Genomic DNA, 10,737 nt, shown 5'->3' with positions numbered 1-10,737 from the left:
TGAGCACTCCCCATGTGCCATCATTCCTCTAAGATCCTTACATGTATTGGTTAGTTCTTTACAACTGAGGTTGGTAGTACTGTTAGACTAGGAAATGGAGGGGTCCAGTGCTTTAGTAATTTGTCCACAAGTCAACAACAGTGGGTGAGAGGCAGAGCAGATGAGAATCTGTCAAGGGAGGAAAAGCACTCCAGACAGAATAGCCTGTGTGAAGGAGGAGTAAAAACCTGGAGGTACTAGAATGTAGGGTGGTAGGATTGGGGAAGAGAATGGAAAGTGGGAGGACACTAGTTGATGTCTTTTAAAAACCAGGCACAATAAGTTTGTAGCATACATAAAGAACTCCACTAATGGATGTAAGCAGGGACTCAGCCCCAGGGGACTTCTCACAGAAGCCTGGAAGGGGGGAGGGGGAGCACTCCAGCTCCTCAAAGTGCTCACTTCTACTTAGACTGAACTGTCAGCCTCCTCCACTGGAACCTCCTGTTCTGAGCTCTCCAGGATTAAGAAATGCCAAGTCACAGAAGATGACCAGGAGAGTAGTCCGAGTCTGAGCCCTGGGTCCTAGCACTGATCACACCTCTCAGGCACCAGGCAGAAATGACCTCATTGAGCTTTCCTGCCTAGGCTTGAAGTAGGCGCCAGTGCTGTCCTGGCCTGCAAGCCCGAATCCTGTCACACCCTAGTCAGTTTTGAGGCGCGGTGGGGGATGGAGGTGTGTTTTCTTGTGCCTCCATTTACCTACTCGCCCTTTTTGAACCAAGATTCTTCCCAACGTATATGCCCAACAGTCCTGAGCTAACCCTAGGTAGAAAGTGTCCCACTGGGGCACAAATCTATGGTCCTTGGGGTGGGGAGATAGAAGTCCTGGGTGAAGACATTGCCGCTGTTTGGAGGCCCGGACTCCCCAGATCCTTTAGCCCAAGCTCTCATTCATAGCCTCTTCTAACCACCGTCCAGTGCTTGCGCCACTGCGCCTTTAAACCCTCCCAGCCCTCGCCCCGCCCCCCGTCCGCCCAGTCCGCCCAGTCCTAGGAAGGAGCGGCTGAAAACCCCCAGCCCAGCCCAGGCGTTCCACACGCCCTGCAGCCCTCCTGGAGTGCGCGCTCTTTACCAGACGGTAAGAAGTTTTTGTTTGTTTGTTTGTTTGTTTGTTTGTTTTGAGAGGGGTTGGGGGATGTTCTCTGGAAAGCGAGAAGCCCTCGTGGGGACCTGCTCCACTGAGCTTGCAGATCAAAGGCTCTGGGAGAGGGTCCGGTGACCGCTTCGCCCCGCGTGGTCATATCCTGCCCCCAGCCCTGATCCGCATTGCTGGGCGATGAGGTCAGGCCATGCTGTGACTGCACAGACGGGGCATCCACCCAGAGCAGGGGCTCAGGGACTGTGCCCCACGCCCCGGCTTCAGCCCTGGGTCCTCTCCCGTGACGAAGGAGGGAGTCGAGGTTTGGCTAGTTGGCCCCGAGCTCCGGAGTGTCCCGGGGTCCCTGGGTCAGCACTGTGCGACCCTGCACTTCCTGGTCCCAGTAGCACGTGCAGACACTGCCTTCCCTCTGCGCCCTGAGGCTGTCTTTTCTGTTATTTCTTCTGCCAGCTCCTTTCCTGGGGACTCGGGGTCATGGGCTTGCGCTTGGGGTCCCACAGTAGTCTCTCCTTCCCCGTTCGGGAGGGAGTTGAAGCCTCAGTCTACCCTGGAGAGTCCCCGTAGTGCAGGCATTTGGGGACTGCAGCCAACCGGGATGCCCTGCCTGTGTGAGGCGGTGATGGGAGGGATGACTACTTGCCAGGCCCTCCTGCCCCTACATGAGCCGAGGTTCCCACCCCGTGCTTCCCACTGGAAAGCCGGTGGTTGCTTCGGGCAGGGTGGCTGAAGGGACGCCCAGACCACTGCGTCACCCTAGCTGCAGGCCCTGCAGGCCGTGTGACTCATCTCACAATAACGGCCCAGGGTGTGGCTAGGAGGGGGCTGGACCTGTAGGATCGGAAGTGGCCTGCCCGCCTTCCCACCCTGCAGTCCTCCTGGAGTCCACACCGGGAAAGTTCTGGGGGAACTTAGTATCAGGGAGTGGAAGGCGTCCCGTGGAAGTGAGAGTGAGGATGGACTGCTGTGGAGATCCCATGCAGGAGACTTGGATGGGCTCTCCCTAGTTCTTTCTCTGAATCCAGGGCACAAGACAGAGGGATATCTTCCTAGCTCAACTCCCATCCCAATTTCTCCTAGTCCACAGGGATGACCTAAAACTGCAGAGCCTAAGGCAGAGTGGGGCCAACACGGCCTTACTATTCCAGAACCAACAAGTAGTCTTTGTCCAACTGCAGTCCCTTTCTCCTCATTCCCAGTGCCTCTTCTGCCCCCTGGGGACTGGCCTCTAATCCTTTCTTTACCTCATCCCTTCTCCCAACAGAATTTTCAGGTATGGACCTCTAACTCATAATATATATCTTATATTCCCAGGGTATTTCTTCTCCTAAACTTTTTCCTTGAGTCTACTTCTCTGCCCCAAAACTCAGAACTTCTCAGCTTCTCCAAATGCACTCCGTACCCTCCACAGCTGCCTCCTGAGGAATGCCTTGCATGCACCTGGCTGTTCCTGAGAACTGCAGTGAGTTGGCACCTTTCCCAAGGACCCACCTCTGCCCCTGTGCTTGGAGCTGCCTCATCACTCCTCTGTGTTGCGGGCATGTTTCTGCCTGGTGCCCCCACCCTGCCCAGGGCCTGTTTGGTACACAGAAGCTATGGCAACACCCCCCTCACCCCTCCTCCTGCAGGCCCTGTGGCTTCCTGTTTGTGTAGCTTCAACTTTCTTTCCTGTTCACTGACTCTTGGTGGTGAGGGGGCTTACCCCATTGGTAGGTCTCACACCATCCTTGCTTCTGCTTGTTCCATGTGGTACTTTGCTTTGGGGACAGGTACCCCCATTTTGCCCTTTTACTATATAGTCTTAATCCTAAGTCTGAGTTGGGAAATTCCCCTGTATTATCTGCACAATGAATGAAGAGTCCCTTTTTCTTCCCAATTAAACCTCTAGCCAGGAACTCTCAAACCTCCCACCCCCACCCTGGATCCGCCTTTTCCTTGGCATTGGTTTGGGAGGTGAGGTAATCTTCCAGCCCAGGGTCTGGGCAGGGCTTAGAGCCCCAGTGCCCTTTGTGGCCTGTGCTCCTTTCCCAACTATTGTACCCTTTTGCTTGGGGTGTGGGGCTGTTCCCACAGATGCAGGCAGATCTCCAGTTTAGGTTACTCATAGCCAACCCACCCCCCAATTGGTCAGCTGTTGTCTTCCCATTGGATTGTCTGCTATAGGTATCTCCCACACAGCTTCTCCCTACCCTAGCAGGCAACTGGCTGTCATCCCTTCCTTTGAGGGAGAGCAGGAGTAGGTCCTGGTGGGCCACTTCTGCTCCAGCAGCCAAAGTCCATCAGCCCTCGCCTGCTGGTGTGGGGGTAGGAAGGAGAACCAGCTGCCACAGGCTGGACCTGGCTAGGCCTGCCCCTTCTGGGAGCTCTGCCCTATGACTCTAGCACTTCAGGGCTCTGGAGTAATGGCTCCAGAGTGGAGCCTGGACACTGCAGCTGGTGGCTGTGATGCTGCCAGCTGTGTCCAGGCACCAGAGTGGGGGAAGAGCCCTCAGAATCCACCCTGTGTCCAGAGTGGGTCTGTTCTCCCTGTGGGGGACACTGGAAGGGTCAGGCTTCAGGCCTGCTTTCCCTTCCTAACCCTGATGCCTGGGTTACTCATTCTCTTGCCCTTTCTTTCCCTGGGCCACTATGATCCCTGGGCTTGAGACCACTTGGGTCCATGGACACACAGCCCTAAGGCTGAAATGACCATAGTGAAGCTGCTCCCAGACGAGAGGTCTGGAAATTGAGCTAGGAAAGGGTGGCCTACTGGGAGAAGGCAGTAGCCCCCAGCCTCTGCCCCCTCCTCCCAAGCTGCCTGCCATGGCCCTGTGTGGCAGGGGTCATAGGTCATAGACTGAGTGATGGCTGAGCAGTTGGGGCTGGCCTGGGGGAAATCTAGTCTCCTTTCCACAGGCCTCAACTGCTGGACTGCCTACCCTCCCCCAAGTGAGTGTGTGTGGCTGGTGGTGTGGGGTCAAGGCCCAGACCAACATTTATCTGGCCTGGCCTCCAGGCTGGGGGAAGTGGGGTGGGGTGGGCTGCTCTTAATGTGGTTTAAAAATAACTGATTTATGGGGAGGATCTTTGCAGGAAATGTGTAGCTGGATAAGCTGGAGTGGAAAGGAGCAGCCATGTTGGATATGGGGGAGGGGGCTGGCCTGAGACATGACCACTGGGGCTGAGAGGCAGGAAAGGGTTGGGAGGCAGCTGCTGCCCCTGTGGCCTGGTGATGTGTATTGAGGCTGAGCCTTAAGGCCCATTGAAAAGGTGGCAGGATTGTTTAATCTGGAGTGCATGGGAGAAAGAGAGGCAGACTGACTTCATCCCTTAAATCTAACCTGGCCAGGAGCCAGATGTGAAAACAAGGAGTGGCTCTTTTTCCTCTCTTTGAGCACAGGTGCCTTGTCCTGGGGGATTCCCCTTTTATGGGCAACCAGACAGCTAGCTCTATTTTAAGCAGCAAGTTGCCCATCCAGGGAGGGGATGGGGTCCTGGCTACCCCTTGGCATTGGTAGCATTGCTGACAGGCTCCTGTGTGTGGGACCTAGGCAGTTAGTTGTGGGTGGGGACACACTGCCCACAGTGAGATGCTGCCAACGCAGGTCATTGGTCTGGAAACCACCCAGTTCTTCCTAACCTTGGTCCTCAAACTAAGTTAAAGAAATCTTCCTGTGTATTTTCCCACCCCTCCCTCTCTTCCTAGGTTTCCCTAAAAATACCATCCAGGGTGCTTGTATTCTTTTCCTAGTCCTACGGTAACAAATGACTACAAACTTAGTGACTTAAAGCAATGTACATTTAATATCTCACAGTTCTAAAGATCCCAACAAAGGTCTCATTGGCTAAAATCAAGGTGTGGGCAGGGCTGCATTCCTCATGCATGGGGTGTTTAGGGGAGAATCCATTTCCTTTCCTTTCTAGAAGGTGGAAACCTTCTAGAGGTCACCTGCATTTCTTGGCTCATGGTCCTACATCATTCTACCCTCTGCTTCCTTCTCACTTTCCCCACTTTGACTCTCCCACCTCCCTCTTTTGCTTATGAGGACACTTGTGAGTGTACTGGGCCCACCTGCATAATTCAGGGCACTCTCCCTATCTCAAGATTCTTAATTCAGTCACATCTGCAAAGTTCCTTTATGTCATGTAAGGTAACAGTCACAAGTTCTGGCAATTAAGATACAGACATCTTGGGTGAGGGGGACCATTATTCTACCTACCACAGCTTCCATGAAGGAAGGTAGAATTTGTTTTTATTGCCTAGTTTCTCGTAGGAAGTACCTTTTGCCTGTTGAAATCTGTGAAGGGTTTTCTCAGGTCTACCTCTTCCAGAAAGCCCTACAAGCTGTTTCTGCCCGTACTCTTCTGAATTCCTACAGCATATAGTCTGATTGAGCAGTTTGGTATTTGTGGTGTACAACTGCTACCCTTTCATATGCATTTACTTTGTCTCTGTAATGGCACTATAGGAACTTTAGTCTCTTCAGTGTCTTCTACAATTCTTAGAACAAATCTTGGGTGTTGAGTTAAAACCCAGTGGCTGATTAAGGGTTGATCCTGCCATTCCTCTATGTAGTTCCTGGCACAGGTTTCCCAAGCCACTCCATATTCTTTCTCTTTTCCTCCTATCATTCTCCTTCCCAGGGCTGCTGAAAAAATAAGAATTGGGGTTAGAATGACCAGTTTGCCTTTGCTAAAGCTTACCACTCCAAATGAGGGGCTAAACCCCCAATCTTTGCCTCATTTAACCCATATTCTATTCTGTGGGCTTTGTACTCCATTTTGGTAGTGGAACCATTCAAATGAAATCTAGTGGGAAGCCTGGCCTGTGTGGCCAGAGCTCTGAGTAGTGCTATTCTACCCCATGTCCTGGGATCAAGATGAGATTTCTCTCATGTGGCAGCTGTTCTCTCCTCTAGGGCCCTCCCTGGGGATATTGCATGTGTCCTTGTAGGCAGAATCTCCCACCACACAGCCAGCAGAGTGCTGACGAAAGGTTTGGGTGTGTCCCCTTTCCAGCTACTACCCCACTTCAGAATGGCCAACAGGGGACCTGCCTATGGCCTGAGCCGGGAAGTGCAGCAGAAGATTGAGAAACAGTACGATCCAGACTTGGAGCAGATCCTGATCCAATGGATTAGCACGCAGTGCCGCAAGGACGTGGGCCGGCCCCAGCCTGGGCGTGAGAATTTCCAGAACTGGCTCAAGGATGGCACAGTGAGAGCGGGGTCCTTCCTACTGGAAGTGCTGGGAGAGCAGAGCTGGGTCTAGGGGTCTGGGGATTATTTCACTTGAAGAACCGAGGATATACGCAACCCAGCTTCTTCCTGAGCACAGAGGGAATTCATGCTTTCCATCCTCCCACTGAGTGAAAGGGGAGGGTGAATAGGCCTTACTGCAGTGGAGGGCCCTAGATGATACATGGAATACTCTAAGGAAAGAACTGTTGGGAGGGTTACTCTAGTCAATTATATTAGAATATTGAGGTTTTCACTCTAGTCTCAGAGGCAGAGGCTGGTCAGGAAGAGCCTGAGGCTTACTTCAGGTGTGTTCAGGTAGGAGAGAAACCTCTGTGGTTCAAGCTTTCTGGAGCTGAGGGTAGTACATTCTGATCTTCAGTAGGCATGGCCTCACCTCTGCACAACTGCTGTCCTCACCCAGGTGCTGTGTGAGCTCATTAATGGACTGTACCCTGAGGGGCAGGCCCCAGTGAAAAAGATACAGGCCTCCACCATGGCCTTCAAGCAGATGGAGCAGATCTCTCAGTTTCTGCAAGCAGCCGAGCGCTATGGCATCAACACCACTGATATCTTCCAGACTGTGGACCTCTGGGAAGGTGAGCCAGGGCCATGGTGCTGTTATCCAGAAGACCAGAGATTGGGCTGGGCCATCTTGACCAGCGAAAAGGGGCAGGTTTCTGGCTTTGTGAGAAAAAATAAGGTTGTGTGCAGTGCATGTGTGTGCATGCATTTGTGTATTTTATGGAGAAGTTGGCCATGTTGGGGCTGGGATCGAAAAGGGTATGGGGATAAAGAGGAAAAGAATGGAACCTAGCCTACTGATTTAGTGATAGAGGTAGAACCCTGGCATTCAGGACCCCAGCTCTGCTGAGGCCAACACATCCCCTTCTCCTTCCCAGGAAAGAACATGGCCTGTGTACAGCGAACACTGATGAACCTGGGTGGGCTGGCAGTAGCCCGAGATGACGGGCATTTCTCTGGAGATCCCAACTGGTTTCCTAAGTGAGTATGCTGGGGCTGCCCAGGCTGTGGGCAGGCCTGCCCATTTCCGTCCCTAGGAAACAACTGATCTGCTATAGCAGCTGGCCATTTACAAAGTACTTTTACATTCTTTATTTCACTTAATCCTCTGGCATGGGACTGCTCCATTTGAAAGATGAGGCGGTGGCTTCAGAGAGCTCAAGGCTCAAGGATAGAACTGGTTCAAATACTCAAGTCACAGCAAAGCCTGTGCTCTGTCCAGGGAAGACATTACTGGGGCATCCTCAACCTCCTCCTAACTGACACTCCATCTCCACCTAGGAAGTCCAAGGAGAACCCTCGGAACTTCTCGGACAACCAGCTGCAAGAGGGCAAGAACGTGATTGGGTTACAGATGGGCACCAACCGAGGGGCATCTCAGGCAGGCATGACTGGCTATGGGATGCCACGCCAGATCCTCTGATCCGCCCCCAGCCTTGCTTCTGCCCTCCCTTGGATGGTTTATATATATATATACTTTTAGCAGTGACATTCCCTGAGTGCCAGGGTGGGGGCCTGGCCTGGTGTGTTTTTTCTGGGGGTGCCCAGTGATGGCCTCTTTCCCTGTGCTTACTAATACATTCCCTTCTCCAGACCTATAAAAACTGGACCAACTGACCCCCTTTATCACCCTGGGACCAAAATGTAAGGCCTCTTCCTCTCTCTTCATACCTCTTCTCCCATGACCTCTGTGCCTTCAATCCATTCCTTGGCTAGGGGTCAGCGATGCTGCCTTTAGGCCTTCTACAAATAATGCCTTGCCCACAGCTATGGCTGCAGGGACTTAATATACAGGGAGAGGTCTGTGGCAGCTGCCATCCTGCCACAGCTGGACTGGGCTCACCCCACATTAGAGGCAGCCTGCCTTGGCAGAGGCCCTCTCTGCTTCTCATTTTCCATTCCCCTTGCTATGGCTAAGGGGTGGGGTGGGGTGAAGGGAGAGGGAAGGGAGGGCTGCCCACCATGGGCTGGGGCTTGAAGAATCTGAGTTTGCTGATTAAATAAAGAATCTCTTTTGGATGGACTCTGGCTATATCTGGGGCTGCTGAGCCCACTGTTGGAAAGGGAAGAATATGGGGAAAGTGCTATGACTGAAGGGTATGGGGAAGGTTTTTGAGATGAAAGGTTGCAATCCTCACCCCATCCTTGATTTCCTTTTCCATCTTTCTCCTTTTGTTTAGGTGAGCGTAGGTTGGAGTTGAAAAGGGACAGGCCCTCTCAACTCTTCTTGGGTTAGGAGTCATAATGCAGGATATGTGGTCAATGTCCACAGGGAGTGGGGCCTTCACACACCCAAGGAATTGGGCAATCCTGCCAGGTGCCCAGCAAGAACGCTTCTCAGCCACTGCAGGAGGGTGGGGCTGGCTGTTGGTATAGCCCTGAGTACTGGTAAGTCTCTAGGGTGGAGGCCAGTCAGGCAGGCATGGGGCAAAGTGGCCAGACTAATTTAGGGCCTCAGTTAGGGGTTGCTATGGTGAGGAAACACTGGCAGGCAGTTGGTAATGACTAGAAGGAAGAAGCCTTGTTGGTTGATCTCTATGAATTTGTGAACTGCACGCTGGGGAGAGCCGAGCAGCAAGCTTCCCTTCTGGATGCGTGGCCTTGGCAAAGATAATCAATTTTGGGGTCAGGTTGTCCCGAGCTCCTAGCTCTCACCAGGCATGAATGTTTCACCCACATTTCCAACCCTGGATGTCTCACCTTTACTCAGTGGACTTCCCATGAAACCTTGTGTCGGGGGAGAACTTGTGAGATCGTAAACCAGCCTCCCATGTCAGGTTCCACCCCAATCAGCCAGCCCAGGGGCCTGGCCTCCTTCATTATCCCTCCCCACTTTTTCCTTCCAGGCATCTGTTTCCTTAGGAGGAGAAAGCCTCAACATTGTGCCTGATGGTGACAGATTACGCAGATATGATAACCAGTGAGCTTTCATCTTTTCTCCCATATTCCCCTGCCCTACTGTGGCTCCCTCTGCCAAGAGGCACCTGCTGTGTGCCAAGCCCCTGCCAGGGCCTTACAGGAGAGGTCTGACACACCAGGAAAAGATAGTATTTGTTTGCTGACTGCACTCCCTGGGCTGTGGAGAAGATAAGATAGGCTGCAGCCTATGTACAAATTCCCACTCAGGAAGGCTTTATGGAATGCCACAGAGAAAACATTGAATTCATGGATATTTATACTCAAAAGGCAAACCATTTGCACACTTCCTTGATTTAACTATAGCTACAAATTATTGGCTGATGCATTGTGGATGAGATACGAGACAAATTCACACAGACTGCCAAGTCCTGTGGAGGAAAAGGGACCACATGGCCACTCTCTCAAAGGGAGAGCTTCCTGACCCTTGCCTTGACAAGCTTTTATTGCTTTTCTGGGCACATTACATGATGGTCCTCATTTACTATGCACTGGTTTGCTTTAGGTGGTTACCTTTTACAGAAAACAAAGGAGATAATCACATCACAGAAGAAGGATATTTGCAAATGCAAAGGGAAAAGTGGTTGAACTGGTTACACTCATCCTTGGAAGGTTTAGCATAGATTTTAGGAAATTACTTTAAAGATAAACAGTAAACATTTGCTGCCACAATTCAGGGTGAAGGAGTTTTAGCAAAAAGCAAGTCTTAAAGTAGCCTAGGTACAATGTAGGTCTGATTCCCCGTGGGAAAACCTATCTGGGCGTGGGTCCTGTCTGGTCCCATGCCACGCAGAATGGTCTCCTATAATGGGCCACATACCTCACAAGTTCCTTAGACACAATGTTACAGAGCAAAGAGAGAAACTGCCTTCTCCCAGTAGATTCCCACAATAATCCATGAGGTGGATATTACTGTATTTTCCCATTATGTTTCCAAGTGAGCACACTGGGTCTTGGGGTGAGAAACTTGCCCAAGGACACTTAAATAGTAAGTGGAGGGACAGGGATTTGAGCCTGGGTCAACTCAGCCATGAGCCTGGCTAAATCTGTGCTGTTCCAGCGAAACAAGAGGGGCTGCAGGGAGATGAAGAGGAAAACAGGTGTTGAATGAATGAATATCACGCTGCTTTCATGTGCCTGAATTCCCTGGGCTGGTGACACAGCTCTGGCAGCCCAGGGTCTCATCAACCCTCCTGTTATTGGCTCTGACCGTCAGTTCCCAGTGCTTCCTCATTGTTCGTTTCCAAAAGATAAAACCCATAAAAACTCGGTGCTTCCTATAGCCAGAGAATAGAGGTTGGGAAGGGAATAGAGAGCACGGTGTTGCTTTGGGCAAGTGGAAGGTACATTGAGGATTTGGGAGAAAATGGGAGGAAGGCAGAAGGAAGAGAGAGGAACCAACTTTGGTTTACTTAACCCTTGTATTCCTTGAAGTGGAAAATC

At 51.8% G+C, this 10,737-nt stretch overlaps 1 protein-coding gene across 2 annotated transcripts; it reads left to right on the top strand.

Moving 5' to 3' along the window:
• Positions 1 to 971: 971 nt before the first annotated feature.
• TAGLN2 (transgelin 2) lies at positions 972 to 8,401 on the top strand. 2 transcript variants are annotated; one of them, XM_045841601.1, is made up of 6 exons: positions 1,042 to 1,120; positions 2,453 to 2,600; positions 6,137 to 6,334; positions 6,779 to 6,953; positions 7,257 to 7,359; positions 7,660 to 8,401. In XM_045841601.1, the coding sequence occupies exons 3-6, from the start codon at positions 6,155 to 6,157 to the stop codon at positions 7,799 to 7,801; spliced, it is 600 nt and encodes a 199-aa protein (XP_045697557.1). In that variant the 5' UTR covers positions 1,042 to 1,120; positions 2,453 to 2,600; positions 6,137 to 6,154; the 3' UTR covers positions 7,802 to 8,401. The 2 variants fall into 2 exon arrangements, with proteins under 2 accessions (XP_045697556.1, XP_045697557.1); XM_045841600.1 differs by lacking the exon at positions 2,453 to 2,600 and having other exon boundaries at positions 972 to 1,120.
• Positions 8,402 to 10,737: the final 2,336 nt, after the last annotated feature.

Source organism: Phyllostomus hastatus, unplaced genomic scaffold, assembly GCF_019186645.2.
Source record: "Phyllostomus hastatus isolate PE091 unplaced genomic scaffold, TTU_PhHast_1.1 phas_contig_36, whole genome shotgun sequence".
Classification (NCBI taxonomy): Eukaryota; Metazoa; Chordata; class Mammalia; order Chiroptera; family Phyllostomidae; genus Phyllostomus; species Phyllostomus hastatus.
This window is presented reverse-complemented; position numbering and strand designations above follow the sequence as displayed.